The sequence below is a fragment of the Monodon monoceros genome, unplaced genomic scaffold (assembly GCF_005190385.1).
Source record: "Monodon monoceros isolate NGI ecotype Baffin Bay Population unplaced genomic scaffold, NGI_Narwhal_1 Super_Scaffold_6, whole genome shotgun sequence".
NCBI lineage: Eukaryota > Metazoa > Chordata > Mammalia > Artiodactyla > Monodontidae > Monodon > Monodon monoceros.
Genome location: NW_021703783.1, coordinates 97,214,855 through 97,238,548, shown reverse-complemented (window position 1 = coordinate 97,238,548; position 23,694 = coordinate 97,214,855). Strand labels below are relative to the sequence as shown.

The following is a 23,694-nucleotide window of genomic DNA, read 5'->3' as shown; positions in this document are numbered from 1 at the left end:
TAAAATTCCTTTAAAACTCCACAAAACCTTCCATTTCTCAGTGTGCACACAGCAAAGGTGAGCATCCAGCCTCTGAGCCCTAACAATAGATGGTCTGACTAGAGCTGCACCAAAAGGCCCAGTGTTACGTGGACCTTAATTTTAACAGTATCTTTTGATAGCTCTATTGAGGTAGCTGTCATACTGTAGGTTTGGGAAAACAGTAGCTGCTCAATTAATAGTACTTATCACCATATATCAAAGGATCTTACGTGGGCCTTGAGCTTCTGCTCAGATCTTAGGCTGCTGCCCTTTGCTGGAACGTTCGCTGTCCTCAAGATCGTCTGTTTCCTTAGAGTTTCATGTGGCCCAGTGTAGGAAACGCATCAGTACCGTGGAAAGGTGCGTTCTGTGCTCTTAAAGTAGAAGGAAGGACTCCCTTTAACAGGGACAGCTCTCACGGACATTCTGGAGTTCTGAAATTCTTTCCCCTCAATTCACATTCGCTGTTTACCCCTGTGCATATATCCTCTTTGGGAAGATGCTTGAAACGCCTCTCAGCGGAGAGCTGTAGAAAGGTCACAGGGAAACCGGAGGCCGGGCGGGCAGCAGGAAGGGCTCTGGTGCTCTGGCAGTAGTCAAAACGCTTCTCTGATGGCTGGGGCGCCCTGTTTCTGACAATGCTGGACGTCAGGGCGGTGGCGTCCTGCATGTGCAGCCCTCAGGCTTCTCACAGGGTGGCAGGGGCAGAAGGCGGGGCGTGGGACCTCCAACTGGAAATGCCCAGGAGGCAGAGAGGAGGCGCGTTGGCAGAACGGCAGCAGGGTGTCCTGGAGGAGCCCCATGGTCCCCCCTTCCCAGACAAAGGCTGCCTGGTAATCTGTGGTCTCTGAGGAGTCTGGCACTTTCTGTGATGACAAGTCGAGGAAAGGAAGAACCAGGTTTAAACAGTGGCTTGAAGAGTGGGTCAAGGTGGTGAAAGGGGGTCCTGCCAGGTCCCGCATCCAGCATCCCGGGCTGCCAGCTCCACGCTTGTGGTCTGAAGCTTCCGGAACCTGCTTCCACTGGACCTCATGCTGGCGTCTACTGAAACCCAGCAAGCCAGAGTGTGCTCTTTAAATAGCTACTATTCAAAAAACGACCATATATTGAACTGGTGAATAATTCGTCTATATTTGACCATCAGTGCTTGGAGAAGTGTTTGACTAGGTGACCACAGATACTCTGAGTAGCAATTAGTGACTCTGTTATTTCAAACGAATTTCTTCCTATTAACAAGTGAACAGTGTCAAGTGGCTTTCAAGCTGAGGTCCTCTGTGGCGTCGCCAGGGGCATTGCTGGTGGTCTAGCTGGGCCCCAAGAGGACCAGACGCTCACTAACGCCGCTGAGGCAGAACCTGGGCCCGCCGTCAGCTTGTTCCCGTGGCGCGCGTGAGCTAGGAGCTCTTTCAGACAGGCTGTATGAGAAGCTAAACAGAACAGACAACCCTTCCAAAAGCCTGAGTCTCAAGGCTCACCTTCCGACGCTGTGTCCCTTTGAATAGATCTGTCCCAAGACACCAGAGCAAGAGGCCACATACACCTGGCACCGGGATCCTGCCCCGAGACCTTGGACAAGCCACAGGCCTCCAGGCTCATCAGCCCAGGGAGTTCGCATTTTAGGAAAGAATGGGGACACGGATGCACCCTGTGACTCAGAGCTTAACTCCTTTCTGACTTAGGGCAACCCCTGATTGGTGTCGTTCTGAAGTGGAAATGCTTTGATTTGCTTCCAGCAGATCCTCTGATTGGATCTTTAAAGAAAATAAAGATAAAACACACCACTAAACGTGTAATGTGTAAAAGGATGTCCTAATTGTAAGTTTTGCTTTTCTCTAGTTGAAGTCTCACAGTTTTATCTACAATAATGCTGATCTTGGGAACTTTATCAAATTCAATCCTAGCCATCCTTTAACGGCAAATAATAATGACCTTATAGAACCAAATTTCCTAAAGATAGAGGGGGAGGGGCACCCAGGGTACAACCAGGTCGTAAATGCTGTCGCCCAAGAGGCATCCGGGGGCTGAACTGGCAGGATCAGCCCAGTCTGGCTCGGGGGAGGCACTGCTGAAAGTTCTCTGATGGGACCATTAATCTACCACAGTGGACGGAAAAAGAGGATTTCCAGGTCCGTGTGCTCTAGACGAGAACCATAATCCATACCGCCTTCCTAACTGGACCAAGGTTGAAAAGTTGATCTTTAAGGCTGAAACAGTTATTGCAAATAATGGCAAAACTACCTTACATATGTAGCTGGAAAAGGGACCAACTCTCAAAATCTTTGTAGAAACCACCGCCCTGCTGTACATCCTGGGGAGAGTAAAACCACCATTTCATATCCGCCCCGCCCCCGCCCCCGCCCCGGCCTGGCCCGTCCATTCTCCAGGCGAGACCCCTGCCCCCGGCCACACGATGAAGTCACCTGAGCCTCACCCTCTCCACTCCAGGGAGCAGCTACCACCAGCAAGACTTATAAAAATTAAGCCGCATGTTTAAAGAAGCAACACAGAAAAAGACCAAGGAGCTGCCTTGACAGAGGGGGCCCAGCGCAAGATTTACAAATAACTTGTCACTTTGCCCCTGGAGACGTGACCATGGCCCCCAAACAGCCTGAGTCAGTTGGTTCAGATTTGATAGGAAATGGAGGTGAGAGGAATGGGAAGCTGACGTGCTTCAGAGTCTTGTCTTGTTCCTGCTGACCACGGACACTAGCTTTAAGCAGGCGGAGGATCGAGTCCAGAGGGCCCGTGAGACGTGGCTTTCTGGGATCTTCTGCACAAACCTGGGAACAGGCTTTTCCACATATTAGTTACATCATGAAAACAGCGAACTGAAACAAAACAATTGCTGCGTTTTGATAGCTTATCGAATCATTCTTTGACATTCTAAATCCTACGATTCAAAACCGGCATGTTGTCTTTCTTCAAATTCAGGAAACTTTTTAAATACCTAACCTTTGGAGACATCTAGGTTTACAGGATTATAAAAATTAAAAGTGCTGATTAGTTTTCAAAATTATAAAGGAGCACAACAGTCAAAACGTGGTGAAAAGGGAAGACAGACCACGTATTTTGAGGTTAATTCACCAGTAAATTCCTAAGGTGACAAAGAAATCTGCATTGATTCACATCGGGTGCATTAAATCAGACCACTGAACACCATTCTGCGTAATTTTCCAAGTGCTGACCAATAGCTGTTTATCACCAGCATTTCTTGAAGCAGTGGTTTAAAAAAAGAAAGAAACATGGAACAGGATTCCGGTTACCTAGAGCTTATACCTTCCTTTGTCCCAGGTTCAAATGGTGACATTTGTGCAAAGTTGCGTTGCTCCCATCTCTCACTTGTAGTGCTGTCGCCTTTAAAAACGCTTGAAAAGTTTCTTTTTTTGTGTGCATTTCCAAGAAATCAGTACATATCCCTGTAAATTTCCTGCAGCAGCGGGTGCAGGGCGGCGTCGGACTCTGTCTTCTTGATCACCTGCACCAGTTGCGCATGCTCCGTGACCAGCTGCCGCAGATCTGCCATCTTTTGCAGGAGTTTTGGGAAGAGAAAGACGTCGTCGGGATGGTTGCTCTGTAAGTGAAGTTTGAGCACGTGCACGATACCCTCCTGCATTTTTTCAATGTGTCCCACATTTAGAAGGCCGGGCCGATCTATCCTCAAAAGAAAGCAGAGATGTTTGCGATCACCAGCATGCTAATACCTAATAACTGTTTTTCAGTTTGAGAAACCTTTTTTTTTTTTTTTTTGCGGTACGCGGGCCTCTCACTGCTGTGGCCTCTCCCGTTGCGGAGCACAGGCTCCAGACACGCAGGCTCAGCAGCCATGGCTCATGGGCCCAGCCGCTCCGCGGCATGCGGGATCCTCCCGGACCGGGGCACGAACCCGTGTCCCCTGCATCTGCAGGTGGACTCTCAACCACTGCGCCACCAGGGAAGCCCTTTTTTTTTTTCTTTTGTTGGCGACGCCACTCAGCATGCGGGATCTTGGTTCCCCGACCAGGGATCAAACCTACGTCCCCTGCAGTGGAAGTGCAGAGTCCTAATCACTAGACTGCCAGGGAATTCCCGAGAAACCAAACATTCTGATTGGACATGGCCTTTTCTTTTTACCAAAAGCTCAGCTGCCTTTAGATGCTGTCAACTTACCTAGAAGATGGAACTAGACTTTTCACAAGTCGCTGGGCCTGATAGGGGCAGACAGGACAAATACTCATTCCTAAATATTTCTACGACCTTAAAATGACTAGCTACCTTACGGGGTGGCCGCTTCATTTAGGATTTATCTGATTACCACCTGTCGGGGAAAACCTGTATGTAGAGGAGTAACTATACACACAAACTGCTTTTGCATAATATGGAAAATGAAATTCTTCTTCCTGTGTCTTCTTAGGTGTTCGGTTTCAACAATATTTAAGGAGTGTGATTACGTCTGACTTCGGTTTTGTGGTATAAAGCACCGTTACAGGTACCTTCCAATATAAGTCAGCTGAAAAGAAGGTGGAGCCAGAAATGAATCGGAGGATGGATACGGGAGGATGCTGAGGTAACCCAGAGAGGGGAGGTCTGAGGCTTGGTGCGGGAAGGGTGATGTGGACACCAGGTGTCCTCCCGGGGTGCCTCAGACACAGACACCAGACTTCCTGGGACAGCTCAGATCCATGCATCCTGCCCTTGTTCCAGAAAATCAGCCCCCACCCTCCATATTCAATAGGCAGGGCTCTCTCTAGAGTCCCATATGCATTACTAGGATTTTCAAAAGTGTTGCTCATCATGTGGATTTTTCTTTTTCTTTTTTTTTTGGTTATAAAATAATTACTAAGTTTTTAAAGAGAGAGATTTTAAAAAACAGTAAGTGAACCCCCCCTCATAATTTTAACCCCGTCATACAGATTTCATGTATACCTCACCAGACATTTTTCTGATCTATGATTAAAATCTCTTTTATAAAACTGTCATACTACTTATAAATAGCTGTGCATTGCTCTCCCCACAACACGACATCTTGAGCGCGCAAAGGACGGTGGTAGATCACATTCTGTGCTTTTTGCCAGAGCACAGGACTTCCTCCACCTGTGCCCAGCTGGACGGTCAGAAGGACGGACCTCGTGGAGCTGGGCCACCCTCCCTCAGCTCCACGTCCAGAGTCCGGGCGACTGTGGCCACAGCCTCAGTTCCGCGAGTGAGGGACTCGTGGCGGACAGTACAGCTTCAGGCAGCTTGAGGAGGCGGTGGCCCCTTCGGTCTCCCCTAAGGCTGGGTAGGGTCAGCCGAGTTTACAGTAGAGGGTTGACCTTCTTAGACCCAGGACAGGGCTATTTAAAGGAACGTGACACCGAGCCAAAAACCTGGGGACCGCAGGGCCAGCTGCCCCGTACAGAGGCCTAGGTTCTCCTTCACTGGGATCCATTTCCTTTGGCAAAGCACACTTTGCAGTCACTGACAGTGAGCTACAGATAGTTTTCATTCTGAAATAGCATAAATATACCCCTAGAGACAGCAACCCGACTAACATCTGTATGACTTTATAGATACTGTCTGTAATATGGATATCATATGATAATAACATAATTATAACACTGCCATCCCTTGGTATCTGTGGGGGATTGGTTGCAGGACCCCCCGAGATGCCAAAATCCACGGATGCTCAAGTCCCATATATAAAATGGCACATAACCTACGCGCATTCTCCCGTACACCTTAAGTGATCTCTAGATTACTCGTAATACCTAACACACCTAACACGATGTGAATGCCACGTAAATGGTGGCTGGTGTGTGGTAAATTCAAGTTTCGTTTTTGGAATTTTCTGGAAATGTTTTTTTCTGAATGTTTTCAATCCGCAGTTGGTTGAACCTGCAAATGCAGAACCCACAGGTATGGAGGGCCGACTGTGCATGATGGTATTATACACCATACGTTATAATATTATTACAATTATACCTGACATATAATAGACGTTAGCTATAATAGATATAACCACATCATAATTATTAATGATGCCTAATCTTCCATTATATTCTAAATAAATATATATTCATGTAATTACAGATAGAACATTTATACTTTACAAATGTGTTTATGTATAATAACACGAAGTTTGGGATTAACATATACACACTGCTATATGTAAAATAGATAATCAACATGGACCTGCTGTATAGCACAGGGAACTCTACTCAGTTTTCTGTAAAAACCTAAATGGGAAAAGAATCTGGAAAAGAGTAGATCTATGTATATGTATAGCTGAATCACTTTGCTGTACACCTGAAACTAACACAACGTTGTAAACCAACTATACTCCAATATAAAATAAAAATTTTTTTAAATAAAAAATAAAAGCTCTGCAATGGAAAACAATAACGTATGCTATAGTATGATATGATACTGATATCATTCTCACTGAATCCTGGTTAGTGGCAATGTGGGGCTCGGACACCCTCCTCCCCTACAGTGCTGGCTCCACCCTACTCACGTCGGATTTACCACCGCCAGATTCTCTAGGTGGGAGGCTGTGAGTGCCACAGCACCAGCAGGTGAAATCAATAACTTACCTCCACAACAAATTATAGCAGCCACAAAAAGGGAAATATCACTGTCGTCCAGCTCCAGTGCATTAAACTTCATTGCAAAATCGAACTTGGGCTCCATGATATCACAAAATGGTTTTCTTAGGCTTTTTAGGAATTCACGAGTTATAAAACCATTTCCATATGCTACCAGCATTCCGTCTTTATTCATCACAGAAGACAGCATTGCAAATATGGCCTCGTAAACTCCGTATTTCAGCAAAGTGACTTGGTCGTTCAAGTCCAAGTTTGCGAACCCCGGGATGGACTTGGCGAATTCCGTGAGCTCCGTGACCGTCTCCACAGACGTGCACTGGCAGCAGTGGAAGATGCGGACCTCTGCCTCCTTGTTCTGGATGCCGTTGGCCACCAGCTTGGCCACGAGAGTCTTCTCGGCCATACATAACGTCTCCATGTCGTGTATGACAAAAGGCTGAAAAGAAAAACACCGGAATAAGTCGGGTGATGGCGACAAGCTGTCTGCTTAATTATCAAGAGAGTGATGAGTAGCTGCAGTATTCCAGCCACCTGTCGAGAATCAAATTATGTACAAAACGCAGTCCTCATCCTTAAACAACCTCAAAATTAGCTGGGGACAAGAAGACATTTAATAGAGGACAATATAAATCAGTAAGATAATAATCATGGGCGCCTAAAACTGGGTGGGGATTTCATTGCTAAGAAAGTGAAGTTCTGGGAATTCCCTGGCGGTCCAGTGGTTAGGACTCCGTGCTTCCACTGTAGGGGGCACAGTTTCGATCCCTGGTCGGGGAACTAAGATCCCGTATGCCGTGTAGCATGGCCAAAAAAAAAACACAAAAAACTGAAGTACTGATTTTGGCAATAAAGCTAACAAGAAAGGGAATATTAGCAAAGCGCTTTAAATATTTTATAATGTCCTCTAAATTCCCAAATACTACTGCAATAGCCAGTAATTACAGTAATTCTTAATTTTGCCATTTTATGAACTTCGCAGATAATCATTATCTAACACTGACTGTTGAATGAATAAATTCGGCATGTAAATAAATACCAGTCAGAAAGTTGGCATTTGTGTGGAAGTAAACAAACAAGCATTGTTAAACCCTTGCTCTTGGGGGATAAACCGGAAAGCCTTGAAGGACCCTCGTTTCCCGGTACAGGAGACTGAAGTCTTCCCACCACTGCTCCATGTTCTGAGACAAATACCAAATCCCCATGGCAGTTCCCTAAATGTGGCCTTACCATTTGCATCTAAACCCACCGTTCCTGCCATTTTATAAAGATCTAGCAGAGGAAAGAAGAGATGGTTGGCCATGTTATTTGAAGCCAACGTGCTCAGAAGCGATGATGTATCTGGTGGGGCTTAGAAGAAGGGGCACAGATACCGCTGCTGGCCAAAATTTATGCCAGCTCTGTGTGCGGAGCAGAATAAATGGCAGGCTCTGAGGGATCTCTCTGATCCTTAATGTGTTCTACAGACCAATAATGAAGTGGGCTGAGGCATTATTTTCAATCCCCACTGGATAAACACTGAGTGTATAAGAAGCCCAGTGATTTTAAGAATCACTTTGCCAGTGGGCAAAACACGTCACTGACAGTGCCTCTGTGCCCACGGCACGACGTGTGCCCTATTTCTGGGCTCACAAGAGCATCAGGAGGAATCACAGCACAAAGCCATCTTCTGGGAACCTGCTGGGTATACCTGGCACAGAGGTGGGTGTGTTGGGATAATGTGATGCATTGCCTACGAAATGTTTAAACAGAATTAGAATTTGCAAGATAGTGTTGGACAAAAAAAAAAAAAAAAGATCTGATTTCACATCTGAGGAAAGGGAATATTTTTAAAATTATCTGTGAATGACTGAAAACATTCTGAATACAGAACTCAAAGCCCAATTTCTAACAATCTCAAGTTTGATGAAGGAAGACCAAAACTCTCTCTCTCCAAAGACTTTAAAAACAGGCCAGAACTTCCCGGTGGCGCAGTGGTTAAGAATCCACCTGCCAATGCAGGGGACGTGGGTTCAAGCCCTGGTCTAGGAAGATCCCACATGCTGCAGAACAACTAAGCCTGTGCGCCACAACTGCTGAGCCTGCGCTCTAGAGCCCACAAGCCACAACTACTGAGCCTATGTGCCACAACTACTGAAGCCCACGCGCCTAGAGCCCATGCTCTGCAACAAGAGAAGCCACCGCAATGAGAAGCCCGCGCACCGCAACGAAGAGTAGCCCCCGCTCGCTGCAACTAGAGAAAGCCTGCACACAGCAACAAAGACCCAACACAGCCAAAAATAAATAAATAAATAAATTAATTAAAAGCAGGCCAGATTTACCACTGTTTTGAGAAAGTTTGGGGGCAGTTCTGCTTCACAGGAAGTTGGAGCTCGGATTTAAAGTATTAACGTTTATAGGATGGACCAGAAAAATGTTTTTAAAGGACAGGTGGCAGTACTCCCTCAATTTCAGAAAATATTATAAGGCCACCTTGACTTTATTCAAATCACTGGCTTTTCAAAAGTACATTCAGCAGAAATAAAGGTGTTACATTAAAAAAAAAAAAAAAAAAAAGAATCCTGTTGTCAGAAAAAAACCCTTGAGAAACACTGAGTTAAATAAAGTTAGAGTCTACCAGAGTCTTTCATGAGTGTACACCGTGGACCTTTAAGAATGGGATTAGCATAAATAGTGGTTCCCAGTGTTTGACTGCAGAACGCTTATTATTATACTGTTGTTGTTATTTGGTAGGACATCTCTTGGACTAGCACAGACTGGCTACACAATTTGCAGGGCCCAGTGCAAAATGACAATGTGGGGTCCCTTATTCGAAAGTGCTTACGAATTTCAAGACAGCGACAGAGCACTAAACGTCAGCACAAGGCCCTCTAAGCAGGGGCGTTGTGAAACTGGACACACGCCCAGGACGCTGGCCCTGGACTATTTTTATGTGGAACATTCTCTCATAAACGGAGACTTCAATGGTAAGAAATATTTCATTTCATTTGTATAAAATTATCGCCTGGATTTTAAAAGGCAGGCCTCATGAACAGGCAAAATTAGAAACGATCTGAATTCAAAACAAGTGCTAACATTTAAAAAATCACGTTTATTACAGCCAAAGAGATGTTATAGAGTGACACCCTTGAAAGTTTGCCAGACTTTATTGAGAAACATTCTTGATTAGACTATTTTAAAAATCCAGAAGCTTATATTTAACTTTGGAATATTTTCTTTATCCTCAAGCTTGACTATGAATGTATCTGATGTTACGGGTGGTCATTTCAAATCAGTGAAGCACACTTTAAAGCTTTTAAACGGCACAAGGCAGAAAGCTGCCCACTTTCCCCCAAAATCACTCCACGCCAGGACCAGAAGTCTCCCCTAACTGATATTTCCCTCGCTCACACCTGACACTGTTCTATGTGCGTTAATGATGTTATAAGAATTCATCTCCAAAACACATCGAAACAGCATTTTCTATGAAAAGTTCGGCAGCAGCATCTTTTCAGAGAAATTTAATTGTGACTTATTGGTAGAATTGCTTTGGATGAAGTGATTTAATAAGCTTTTGGGGAGGTTTTACTACACACTTCTAGATATAGTACAAAATAGTATGTTTTTCAAGCTACTGACAAGTTATAGGTATAATATTTCAATATAACACAGCAGGCCAAACCCCACGGTGTGGTGTGAGGGGGCTGCCATTCCAGGATGCCGCCCCTCCCGGCAGCTCTGTCTCTGACCCAGCACAGATGGAGCAGAGACTGTGGCCCCAAGCTGGATGCTCCAAGCTCTGGGGCGCACTGGGCTGGGCGGGGAGGTAGGAGGAGGATCATGCTTCGACATACAGAGGAAATGGGGTGGGAAGTGAACCCAGCTTGGAGCAAACAGTGCCGTCAAAGGCAGTGGCTGGCCCTGGACACTCCCTTTCAAACTGGTACCCGCGATGCTCTGCTTCGGAGGTGGGCAGAAGCAAGCAATCGACTCTCAGCAATACCCCGAATTCTGTTTTTCCTATCCAGTGAAGCCCAGTGCTGGACTATGGGTCTGTCATTTATTTCCTTAAGACCAAAAGACAGATTCCTCTCCCAGAGTAACTGTGTGATGGCCCTCAACGGTCCAGATTTCAACTCTGGCCGCGGGTGATGGGTTCCTTCTTAGAGTGCGTGGATCTCAGTGGGGTGTGAGAAGGATACTCCACGGAAATCAAGTTAATATTAAACAAGAGTGTTTGGTTCCGAGTCAAGATGACCTTTAAGTTTGCTTTGCTTTGCATTCTGAAAATCCAAGGGAGATGTAGAAGAACTCAGCAAGATCTAAAAGGATTCCAAGAGATCAAAAATTTGGGGCTATACGAATCATTTCCAGGATAGAAATTCAAAGGTAAAAGATTACTTTGCTTTTACCCTTGTGATCTGGAAAGGGTTAGGGTGGAGTTTCTTCGAGCCTCTGGGGCCGCCCAGCATGGGTGTGGCTTTATGATTTAACAAGAGTTTGCTTGAACCCTCCTAAATTACCTCAGCCTATTGAATTGGAAAATTCACCGAAGAATGAAAAGACTCGGTAACAAAGAGGTTTGGTTTGTTCATGAAAGTAAGTAGCTTGTGAGATGCTTTATTTTCCTGTGACTGAAAATTCCAGCTTGTAATTCCCAATAAAGATGGCTTCAAGCTACTCATTAGTACAAATCAAACCTGTTTCACCACTCTCATAGGAGAAAGGCAAAACGTCTTTATTCGCCAACCTTGGGCCATCCCCCTCTTTGAAGGTAGCTCTGAGATTAGGCCTGTAATGGAGACAAAGGCTTAGCTAACTGTGGGGTGGGTACAGGGTGGAATCAGGCAGGGGAGGCGAAGTGTAGGCGTCCACAAGGGGCAATCTTAGTTGCTACCGAGAAGGTCCAGAACCGTCCAAAAAGACAATAAAGTTTCTGTAAACAAAGGACACTTTCTAAGCCCCGAGATGTCATTTCCTTCTCATTGGAGAAAAAGAAGGTGGGCAGTGGGTAGGAAGGGGGAGGTCGGAGAGGAGAAGGTAGTTTTAGGGGAAAGGATGTGAGAGCACACTTTGAGTGGGAAGTGAATAGTTCCATTTTATGGCATTAAAATAGGGATTAAAACAAAATCACTTAAGAAGCAACCCTAGAATCTGGTAAACTATTAACCAGACTTTCTGAGTGCATTAATTACAGAGTCATTATAAGAACTTGGTTGCTAGGAGCTTTGAGGTGGATCAAATGGGATGGGAGTTGCTGTTGGGCTACGTTTTATAGTCTCTGAAGGAAATGTTTCCATTGCATTGTCTCCCGTTTGCGTTGGGGATAAATATGATTTTCTCAGCATTTAGGACACACTTCCTCAATCCTCCTCGACTCTAGCTGACGTGTTGCCAAAGAAGCACTTCAGGCTATAATAACCAGCAGCAAAGCCACCTACCGGATTGTTGCTGGCCTTTCCCGCGAGGATGACCCGGGCCTTAACCTTGTTCATGTTGAAGTTCTTCAAGTAGGCCTCGTAAATCCTCTTGGCGAGAGATTTGAGATCTGCGGTTTCAGAATTTTCTAGGTCATGTTCACATGTAAGGATTTCTGCTTTCAATTTTGCTTTTTCCGATCTTGGCATTCGTCCGAAACGAATCGCTGGCGGTCGGAGGGGAGAAACGGAAGAACGGAGAACACAGAGAAATGAACAACGAAACACGGCACGAGGACTAACGGCTGGACGAAAGGTTCACACCACGGGTTAGACTGTGAGCAAACATGCATGGGTAAGTTACCATCCACTTCTCAGCACTATTCAGCTTTCTCCCTTGGAGAGATGAAAATAAACCTCAAACCCCATATATCCTGGACTTTTTAAAAAGCTTGAAATTAAAGGTGGCACCATGACTCACTTTATCAGTAGGATGGGCTTAAGGCCACTTCATGTCGTTAGGTACATAATTGAGCCTTTCGGTTAAGGAGATGAAAGTGAGCCTTAGAAGGAGTTAACATAGTACCTTTTCCTTTTACCAGAAGGTAGACATGCAACTCTTACGAACACATTATTTTAAATTCACTTTCCTGTAGTAATTGGCAAATTCTAAAATAAGAGTATGGGGACTGCCCTGGTGGTCCAGTGGTTAGGACTCCGAGCTTCCACTGCAGGGGACCCAGGTTCAATCCCTGGTCGGGGAACTAAGATCCCGAGAGCCGAGCAGCACGGCCAAAACAAAACAAAAAAAATAATAAGAGTAGGATTGAATATAATTAAATTCATAATATGGTAAAATGTTTGAAATGGCACATGCTTCATGCATATGATATGAACATTAAGACATCCCAGTGGTTTCCAGTGGGTTTCAAAATCTTCTATCAAAGTTGTACCATCTGAAGTTTCTAACAGTATTTCCAAGGGTTCTACTGGATCTCTGTTATCTGAGGCATATTTTTCTTAGGCTATCATGTTACAAAATGACCCGGGCATTAAATGATGCAGCACATTCACTCAAAATACCGTCTGTTCCGACCCGATAAGGGGGGTAAACTGAGGCACGGGTGGGGAAAATGCGATAGACAACCTTACCTACCATTATGGGACATCCCAACTGAAAGGCACTTGTGAAAACGACAATACTGGCACTTATTCCGGTTCTTCTTCTGAATCTTGCAGCTACGGTCACATGTGTCATATGCCAGCTTTAGCCGAATAGTTCTCCGAAAGAAACCCTGCGGATTGAGATACGGTTTATTAAAGAATACGGGCCACTGAGGAATCAGTGTCATTCCTTTATTCACGTTTCCTGTTGCTCATTTATTGTCTTTTTTTTGTGTGTGTGGTACGCGGGCCTCTCACTGCCGCGGCCTCTCCCGTTGCGGAGCACAGGTTCCGGACGCGCAGGCTCAGCGGCCACGGCTCACGGGCCCAGCCGCTCCGCGGCACGTGGGATCTTCCCGGACCGGGGCACGAACCCGTGTCCCCTGCATCGGCAGGCGGACTCTCAACCACTGCGCCACCAGGGAAGCCCCTATTGTCTTTTTTTAAATGAACGAAATGTAGAGAAACAGTTTATCTAGAAAGTCTGATGTAATTGGGGCAAATTGGAAATTGGAAATTTCATCACATGTAAAATGAAAAACAATAAAATGAGGCAAAAGTCAAAGTAATTTCAACACGTCCTCACCTGGCCTGGGAAGACACAATCACAGTCTCCTGAAGAGTGACTCTGCCTTGCTAAGATTTATACAAATGTGACTTTCTCTTCTGAGGACAGATCCATATTTGTGACTAAAAAGTTCTAAGAATTTTTGTAAGAGAATATTAACTCTCTAAAGGACAAAGATTATATAATAAAAGGAAGCCAGCTGGTTGTAAATAATTTTCTTGCTTTATAAAAGGGTCTTAGGGACTTCTCTGGAGGTCCAGTGGTTAGGACTTAGCGCTTCCACTGCAGGGGGCACGGGTTTCAGCCCTGGCGGGGGGACTAAGATCGCGTGTGCCGTATGCTAAGGCGCGACCGAAACAAAACAGAAACAAAAAACAAACAAACAAAAATATCTTAAACTTTACTGTAGTAAAGAACCAACTTTACTATTTAGTTCATAAAAAAACAAAAGTAAACAAAGGTGACTAACCATGGCCCTGCAGAAAAGGCCACTTTGCAAGTAGTTTTTTTCAAGGTACGTGGTTGGCAAATTGTGAAGGGTTTATATTTACACTGGGCTCTTTCCTCTTTGCTTTCCGGTCATCCTTCGGTAGTTCTGCTGGAGGACACGGCCTGACCCCCTGCACTGCGGGCCCTGGGTCACCCATGGTTAGAGGTCCAGCTGAGCTGGCACAAGAATAAGGATATACACAAGGGTGCTCGTGGTTCGGGTGGACAGGCCCCCGACGTGCAGGAAGGGGCTGCTGGGGGATCCTGAGCAGCCGGGGAGGACACAGCCGCGGGTCTGGTCGTCGCCCAGCACGTGCTGCAGGATCCTGACATCTCGGATGGTCGTGAGAACCTTGCCCTCCGTGACCTTCTGATGAGGGTGGAGAGAGAAAGTGGACAAAACTCTCTGACCTCGCATCCAAATGAAGGGAGCATCTTTAATGTGGTTTATTTTCTGTTGAAGAACACACTCTCTACGTCACTTACAAAGAACAGCCCAGCAATATGCCATAGACTTTCCAAAGAGAGAAAGGAATGTGTTATGTGGGTCAGTTTCTGATCTACAACTTGAGCAGACCTTTCTTAGTAGTGACAAACATTTGTGTATAAAATAAAAGGAACCACACGTAGTCCCCGAAAGGCCACTTTTCTCCCCATCCAGGGTCCACCGTACCTTGCAGCCTTCACATGCGTGAACCCCGTAATGGTAGCCCGAGGCTTTGTCCCCACAGATTCTACACTCGATGTTCAGTGCTACACTGGACGATTCCTCGGCGCTGCCAGGAACCACAGGGTAAGAGATGGACGAGGGACTCGAGGCTGGTGAGAGGGTGTCTAGGAACACAAGGGGAAGATTTACGAATATTCACGGCCTTGCCATCCGATGTCGAAACCAGCTTTCTGAGGACCTGAGTTCACGGGTGAGGCATTTAGTGGGGAGGCATCAGCTGGTGGGCAGGGCTCCCATGCTGCATCCACCCTGGCCTGGCCCTTGCACACCCTCTGTGCTCCCACAGTGACCACGTCGCCGGCATCCCCGCAACTCCCACCCAAGGGGCTCCCCAACTGAGAAACAACTTTACTTTTTAATCCATAAAAAACAAAACAAAATGGACTAAACCATGGCCCTGCAGAAAAGGCCACTTTGCAAGTAGCCTTATTCACACAAATGTTTACAGCAGCTTTATTCCTTTTTCTTTTTGGGCGGGGGCGGGGGATACTATTTTATTAACATTTAAATGTCACCAACAATGAGCTCAAGTATATGCCAGCCACACGCTCAGATTTTTTTTTTTAATAAATTTATTTATTTATTTTTGGCCGCGTTGGGTCTTGTTGCTGTGCGCAGGCTTTCTCTAGTTGCGGCGAGCGGGGGCTACTCTTCGTTGCGGTGCGCGGGCTTCTCATTGCGGTGGCTTCTCTTGTTGGGGAGCACGGGCTCTAGGCACATGGGCTTTGGTAGTTGCAGTACGTGGGCTCAGTAGTTGTGGCACACGGTCTTAGTTGCTCCTGCGACATGCTCAGATTTTTGACACAAAGATAAAATGGACAGACAGCTTTAAGGGTGCAGTGTATTTAACATTGCACAATATAGTCAACAGTTAGACAATCTAGGGGGTGGTATAACTATACACTACAAGTATAGTGACAAGCCCTGGAACTGGAGGAAAAACCCGCCATTCAGGACTTAGCAGAGTTCCTTGCAGCAGCTTTATTATTCTTAATTGCCAAAAATCGACATGTCCTACACAGAACTCATTGCTTTCTTTGCGTCCTCGCTTCCAGCCCTTTTGTAACTGTTAACTCAGTAAATGGCATCAGAATATAGAATAAAAATCCATGTGGGCAACACAAAAGCACAATCCATGAAAGAAAAAAAAAAGAAGCTGAACTTTCTTTTTTTTTGCGGTACGCGGGCCTCTCACTGTTGTGGCCTCTCCTGTTGCGGAGCACAGGCTCCGGACGCGCAGGCTCAGCGGCCACGGCTCACGGGCCCAGCCGCTCCGCGGCATGTGGGATCTTCCCGGATCGAACCCGTGTCCCCTGCACTGGCAGGCGGACTCTCAACCACTGCGCCACCAGGGAAGCCCTGTGTCGTATTTTAGATTCTACATATAAGTGGTATCATATGATACTTGTCTTTCTCTGACTTACATCACTTAGTGTGATAATCTCTAGGTCCATCTATGTTGCTGCAAATGGCATTATTTCATTCTTTTTAATGACCGAGTAATATTCCATTGTGTGTGTGTATATATATATATATATATATATATACCATGTCTTCTTTATCCATTCCTCGTCAATGGAAATTTAGGTTGGTTCCATGTCTTGGCTATTGTAAATAGTGCTTTAGCAGCTTTATTCTTTTTTTTGGCTGTGGCATGTGGCCTGTGAGATCTTCGTTCCCCGACCAGGGATGAACCCAGGTTCTCGGCAGTGAAAGCACAGAGTCCTAACCACTGGACCGCTGGGGGAATTCCCCAGCAGCATTATTCTTAATTGCCAAAACTCAGAAGCAACCAAGATGCTTCAATAGATGAGGCCAATCCCCAAAGGCTACAACCTATATGATTCTTAATATCTGACATTTGTGGAGAGGCAGAAATAGAGCAGTGGTTAAAAAAAAAAAATCAGCGGTTGGAGTAGGGGTCGGGGAGGCAGGGTTGAGTAGGTGAAGCCCAGTGGCTTTTTGGACGTGGTGAAACTATTCACATGAAAATGTCATGGTGAATACAGGACACAATGCACTTGTCAAAATCCACAGAAGTTTACAGTACAGAGTGAACTTTAAACGTGTGCAAATGAACAAAAAAAAAAAACAACTGAGGAGGTCCAGAGATTCCAGGATGGCACACAGAATGTGATGAAACGATCTATATCACAAATGTAAGAAACACTTGTAGGAAACCTCGCTGAAGATATTCGTGTAAGTGACCTCGGAAACGAATGGAGTCTGTGAGACCAAAGGCAAAAGAACTGCCCCTGGACACTGTCCCCAGCCGATAAAGTTGTTTTCCACAGGGCTTTGGGTGAGCAGTTCTGATGCCACCGCACTGGAAACGAACAACTAGTTGTTCATTTAATGATGGTGACTGAATGGATGGCTGGGCCAGGTCTCTCACTGCTGGAATGTGAGCTCATTGATAAAGCGACAGGAGGAGGCTAAAGTGGTCCATGTGGTGGTGGATTAGAGGTGCAGACGTCTGTTTGAACTCACGTTTACCCTGACCTTGAGAGAGACAGCTATATACAGAAATACAGACGTGTACATACATGCGTTAGTATGTACACATGTATGTCTCTGCTCTATCAGCTGAGAGAGCCTAAAAGAAAAGATACTCCAGGGGATTCCCCTGCGGTCCAGCGGTTAGGACTCCGCACTTTCACCGCCGAGGGCACGGGTTCAATCCCTGGTCGGGGAACTAAGATCCCGCATGCCGCTTGGTGCGACCAAAAAGAAAAAAAAAAAAAGATATTCCAATAGCAACCTGAAATGCTTAGAGGGAACAGTGTACTGAGGGCTAAGAGGCAGTCCCGTGACCACCGCTCACGGCGGAAAAATCTCAGAATCCTTGGGGCACTGGCTAAAATACTCAAAAGGGTTTTGCCTCTGAATTGGGGCAAAATTACTTCTAGAATCAACACTGCTCTGGTTCCGTCTAACGAAGCTTAACCACAGGACCTGAAAGGCTCAACATTTTCCACGTAACTTAACTGCATTTCAGAATAAAACTCAAGAATATTTGTGTAAATACAAAATTCTCCATCATCAACAAAGTTCACAATGGATGGTATCTGATAACAAATTGTAAAACATGCAAAGAGGCAGAAAAGCATGACCCGTTCCACTCCTGTCTACCCGCGAGAAGTGAAAGCACTGTCCACACAGAGGTGTGTACACGAGCCTTCCCGGCAGCTTTATCTGTAACAGCCAGACCCGGAAACAATCGGATGTTCGTCAATAGCGTGGATAACCTGTGGCAAATCCATACAGTGGATTTCAGAAAATGAACTGTCGATAGATGCTACCAACGCAGATGAATCTCAAAATAATTTTGCTGAGTGAAAGGAGTCAGACTAAAAAGAGTACATACTATATGATGCCCTTTATATACAATTCTAGGAAATACAAACGGATGGATAATGATAGAAAGCAGCAGATCAGTGGTCCCTGGGGAGGGAGAGAGGCATGAGGGTGGGGAAGAGGGATTACAAAAGGGCACACGTAAACTTTGGGGTGAGGGGTGTGGAATTTGATTGTGCTGTTGGTTTCACAAGTCTGTGCGTGTGCGTGCGTGTGTGTGTGTACATCCAATTGCACACTTTAAATATGTGAAGTTTTTTATGTCAGCAAAGCTGCTAAGAAAAATTGGGGGGTGGGGTGAGAAAGATAGATGGGCTGAGTAAGCAGCCTCACCCATCTGGTCTCCCAAGGAGTCAAGTTTAAACTGAATGCGTTTTATAGACGGTCCTCCCATATTTGCAATTTACATAACTTAAAAATATCACCCAAGGGAACCATTACATACAAAGATGAAAAATCTAGTTTACAAATAAGCAATCGTTTTATCTCTCAAATCAATTGGAAACAATAACAATGAAAAGCCTGGAAAGGAGACAAAGCAAGATTTTAAGAATTTTGAGATGACTCCAAACGGCCAAAAGGATTAATGAACACGGTAAGGAGAACCGAAGCGAAATAAAAATGGATGATCACACACCCACCACCTTAACGGCCAGGGGCCAAAAGTCAAGGATGTGTGTCTAGTACACTGCAGTGCGGTCACTTTTTGTAAGTTCCCTTTTTTTTTTCTTTTTGCCATAGTGCAGACCCCATCACAAACAACGGCACAGTGCAGACCCACGTACATGTCCCCTTTTAAACAGCGCCCGTCCCCAGTGGGCTTGCTGGATTTAGAGCTCGTGCACTTTCAGCCACTCTCTCCACGCACACGGGTTTATCAGTGAACTTGGCTGCCAGCGGAGTACAAATGCTCCCTTTCCCACCGTCACCAAGGTCAGTGCACAGTCGTGAAAATCATCTTCCTGGAGTGGGAAGACGTGAACAGACGGTCGGGGAAGCATGCTCCAGACCGAGATCGTGACACAAGGGGGCCCACGGAGGGGGAAGAACACAGAGACCTTACATCAGACGCTGCAGGGAGGACCTTCTCGATTCCCCAAGAGAGCCTGCACAGTCCGAGCTCGGAGCTCAAAACCACACACACACACCTCCTGGCCAGTCCAAACCCAACTCCTCCAGTCCCAGCCAAGACCCACTTCTTTGAAGGCCTGTGTTTCCTTATTAATTTTCTGTCTGGAAGGTCTGTCCATTGGTGTAAGTGGGGTGTTAAAGTCCCCCACTATTACTGTGTTACTGTCGATTTCCCCTTTTATGGCTGTTCGCATTTACCTCATATATTGAGGTGCTCCTACGCTGGGTGCATATATATTTATAATTGTTATAACTTCTTCTTCTTGGATTGTTCCCTTGATCATTATGTAGCGTCCTTCCTTGTCTCCTGTAAAAGTCTTTATTTTAAAGTCTATTTTGGGGCTTCTCTGGTGGCACAGTGGTTGGGAGTCTGCCTGCCATTGCAGGGGACACGGGTTTGAGCCCTGGTCCGGGAAGATCCCACATGCCGCAGAGCAACTAAGCCTGTGCACCACAACTAGTAAGCCTGCGCTCTAGAGCCCGCGAGCCACAACTACTGAGGCCGCACGCCACAGCTACTGAAGCCCGTGCACCTAGAGCCCATGCTCCGCAACAAGAGAAGCCACCGCAATGAGAAGCCCGCGCACCGCCAAGGAAGAGTAGCCCCCGCTCGCCGCCACTGGAGAAAGCCGGCACACAGCAACGAAGACCCAACACAGCCAAAAATAAATAAATAAAAATAAATTTTTAAAAAATTTTAAAATAAAGTCTAGTTTGTCTGATCCAAAACCCACTTCTGCCAAGAAGTACGATGGAGTCAAGTCCACCCCAGACAGGGCTTCCTTTAAATCAAGGTACAATTTACACCACATTATACCGGGGTGGCTTAAACGTTGCCCAGAAAGATGAACGGTGCAATGATTTCCTCCTTCACAGCAAGGTGGCCTGAGCAGACCCCGTGTTTTATTTCTTTGTATCCGCACTGGCTGATGCCTCATGTCGTTTTTTTTCCTACTGTGTCACCATCTTGAAATTTATTTTTTCGGTTTTACTATTTTTTTATTGAAGTAGAGTTGATTTACGATGTTGTGTCAGTTTCTGCTGTACAGCAAAGTGACTCAGTTATACATATACATACATTCCTTTTTTAAATATTCTTTTCCATTATGGTTTATCATAGGATATTGAATATAGTTCTCTGTGCTGTACAGGAGGACCTTGCTGTGCATCCATTCTATATATAAAAGCTTACAAGGGAGTAGAGAGATGGTTCATATACATTTCCAGATAAAAGAGAGTGATTTTTATTACAGTAGGAGTCTCCGCTTTAAAGAAATATAAACTCACAGCATTTAAAAAATGCAGCTAACTGCTGAATTTCAAGCATTATGTGATTTACGTACAGCTTTTAAAAAGAAGGCATACTTGTTGGTTATTTATTTTATTTTATTATTTTTTTATTTTTTTGTAGTACGCGGGCCTCTCACTGTTGTGGCCTCTCCCATTGCGGAGCACAGGCTCCGGACGCGCAGGCCCAGCGGCCATGGCTCACGGGCCCAGCCGCTCCGCGGCACGTGGGATCTTCCCGGACGGGGGCACGAACCCGTGTCCCCTGCATCGGCAGGCGGACTCTCAACCACTGCGCCACCAGGGAAGCCGGTTATTTATTTTAAATATAGCAGTGTGTACATGTCAATCCCAAACTCCCTAACTATCCCTCCCCGCCAGGTAACCGTATTTAACATAAATAACCAACAGGGACAAAAAATTAAAATTAAAAAAAAAAAATCAGTCACCCAGGATGCACTCAAAGATTTGCCCACAGGGAGGTGTGTCACAGAGCTGTTCATCACGGTGAAAAATTACACACAGGCTGCTCAGGTAAGTTACATGCAAGAGATTACTCTGTAGTGTAAAAATTATATTTTCATGTGAAAAATCAAATGAGCTACACATTTATGGTGTGTGCACTCTTACGTGTATATTATACTTCAATAAAAAGTTTATCGAAAAAAAAAAAAAAAGAAGGCATACTATGATATGCGAGACACGCCTGGAAAGTTTCAAGGCCCAGTGGCACTGCGTGTCGTGCCTTTACGCATCTAAAGATTTTAATGCAGAGAGATGTGTCTTCTCCAGGTAAAGAGAACAACTTTCTCTGTGGAAAAAAACGTTTCCAGATAAAGCTTTCTAGGAAGTAGCACACTTACCTGTAATAACGGAGCCATCTGATCCTGGACCACTTCCTAAATACTGGTATTCTGTAAAACTAAAGCTTCCAGAACTGTCCTCACCAATGGACTGAGAAATATCTTGAATGGTTCCCATTTCTTGTAGGAATTCTTCAGAGAGTGGGCTTTCCAGATCATCAGCCTCGAGGGGGGAGAGGGGACCAATCGGGCTCTCTGTGTCCACCATCTCGACCGGATGGAGCTGGTCCCACTGCCGGGCTCCACGTTCCTGGGAGGAGAGAGAAGTCATGGGTGAAGTGGACATAGCAGGACACTGGCTTTCCTTGAACGAAAACATCATTTATCAGCAGAGACACTCCTGAACTCACAATCTAAAGAGTAACATTGTTGGCCACCTTACCTCTGCTTGACTCTTGACAAGCTCATTAAGAAAATGGAAATCTTTATTATTCTTTTTTATTTTGGCCGAGCAGCTTGCGGGATCTCAGTTTCCCGAGCAGGGATTAAACCCAGACCCCTGCAGTGAAAGGCACTAGACCACCAGGGAACTCCCAAGAAAATGAAGATCTCTAAACAAGAACATGTCTCAGGAGCCAGAGGTGAGCAGGCCAGGAATCATTCATGCGCCGTCGAGCACACACGGCGTATCCGAGGTGGACGAAAACAGCAGAGGACACACATAAAGCCCCCGCTGTCCCAGAATGCACCTTCTGGTGGGGACAGGTCTGGACAGTCTGCAGGGGGAGGGTGGGGAAGGACACTGCCCTACATGACCGGCCAGGGAGGACCTCTCAGAAAAGGGGCGCAGACACCTGCAGGAATGAGGCAGTGAGCTGTACGGACATTTGGGGTAGAATGTTCCAGCAAAAGGAGCGGCAAGTGAAAAGCCCCCAGGATGGAAGCACGCGGGTACTTCCAGGCATGCGCAGGCCAGTCTGGCTCAGGTGGGAGCCCTGGGGGAGTGGGACGGGCAGGCAGTCCGCACACACGCTGGAGGCAATATTATATGTTCTCCTTGCACCCGTGGGGGGAGTCACGTAGGTATTCCTAAAGAACGAGTGCGCCATAACAAATACATCGTGGAGTTAAAAAAATCTGAACATATCAGTCCCCGACAGCGCTAGGCTGCTTCAACTCACACACAGAAGAACGCTCTCCACGTGGGCACTGTTACGGGCTGCACCGTGTCCACCCAGATTCCGCTGCGGGAGTCCTAACCCTTAGGACCTCAGAATGTGGTTGCCTTTGGAGATAATAAAGAGGTGATTCCACTAAAATGAGGTGTTTAGAGGGGGCCCTAATCCAATCTGGCTGGTGTCCTTATAAGAAGAGGAGATTTGGACACACAAAGAGAGACAGCGGGGTGCACACACAGAGGGGCGACCACGTGAAGACCCAGCGGGAAGGCCGCCACCTGCAAGCCAAGCAGAGGGGCCTCGGGAGAAACCAAAGCCGCCGACACTTTGATCTTGGACTTCAGGCCTCCAGGACTGTGAGAAGTAAATGCCTGCTGTTTAGGGGCCCCAGTCGGTGGCCCATTGTTAGGGCAGCCGAGCACATGCGCACAGGTACAAAGTCAAAACAGCGGTCCTTCCCGTGACGGCTGGCTTCAGGCTCTTGCTCAAGCCTCTGAAACCACTTCCTGTGACCCTCAGCCTTTTGTCCGTTCTCCTAGCTCGACATGGGCCCTGGTGACGTTGTCTCCCCCAATCTCGCCCTGGTCGCCATCCCCCACCCCCAGGGTGACCGGTGGCACTGGGCCATCGCCTCATCCAGACCTCCCTGTGCTGTCCGCCTCTGTGCCAGGCCCCAGCCCCCCTGCCTGAACCCCCCTCCCATCCCTGCCTTCCCCAGGCCCCGCTCCAGGTCCACCCTTGAGCCTCGTAGGGTCCCTTCTCGCCAACGGGGCCGACAAGGTGACATTTAGCTTCTGAAATGGTCACACGGAAGCCCAAGGCTCACGTCGCGGACAGGACCAGAGGAGGTGCGTGCCACCAACCACCGGCAGGGCTCAGCGCGAGGCGGCTGCCCTCTCCCCGCGATCACAGAAGGCTGGGCTCTGTGGACCGAGTGACAACACACTGCCAAAGCAAACGCGCGGAACGGGCTTGCGTAAAACACTGCACATTTCAGCCCAGCTGAAAGT

At 46.4% G+C, this 23,694-nt stretch overlaps 1 protein-coding gene across 3 annotated transcripts in view; it reads right to left on the bottom strand.

Annotated features, from left to right (window-relative positions):
- Window positions 1–2,398: 2,398 nt before the first annotated feature.
- Window positions 2,399–23,694, bottom strand: part of PPARA (peroxisome proliferator activated receptor alpha) — a 68,987-nt gene continuing 47,691 nt past the window's right edge. For 2 of the 3 annotated variants that reach the window (XM_029204314.1, XM_029204312.1), the window contains exons 3-8: window positions 21,567–21,816; window positions 14,872–15,032; window positions 13,134–13,272; window positions 12,002–12,204; window positions 6,573–7,020; window positions 3,348–3,672 (exon numbers count right to left, since the gene is read on the bottom strand). In XM_029204314.1, coding sequence (XP_029060147.1) covers window positions 3,425–3,672; window positions 6,573–7,020; window positions 12,002–12,204; window positions 13,134–13,272; window positions 14,872–15,032; window positions 21,567–21,774 — 1,407 coding nt within the window. In that variant the 5' untranslated portion in view covers window positions 21,775–21,816 and the 3' untranslated portion in view covers window positions 3,348–3,424. Of the gene's footprint in view, window positions 3,673–6,572; window positions 7,021–12,001; window positions 12,205–13,133; window positions 13,273–14,871; window positions 15,033–21,566; window positions 21,817–23,694 lie in introns of all 3 variants that reach the window. The other variant, XM_029204315.1, reaches the window with a different exon arrangement.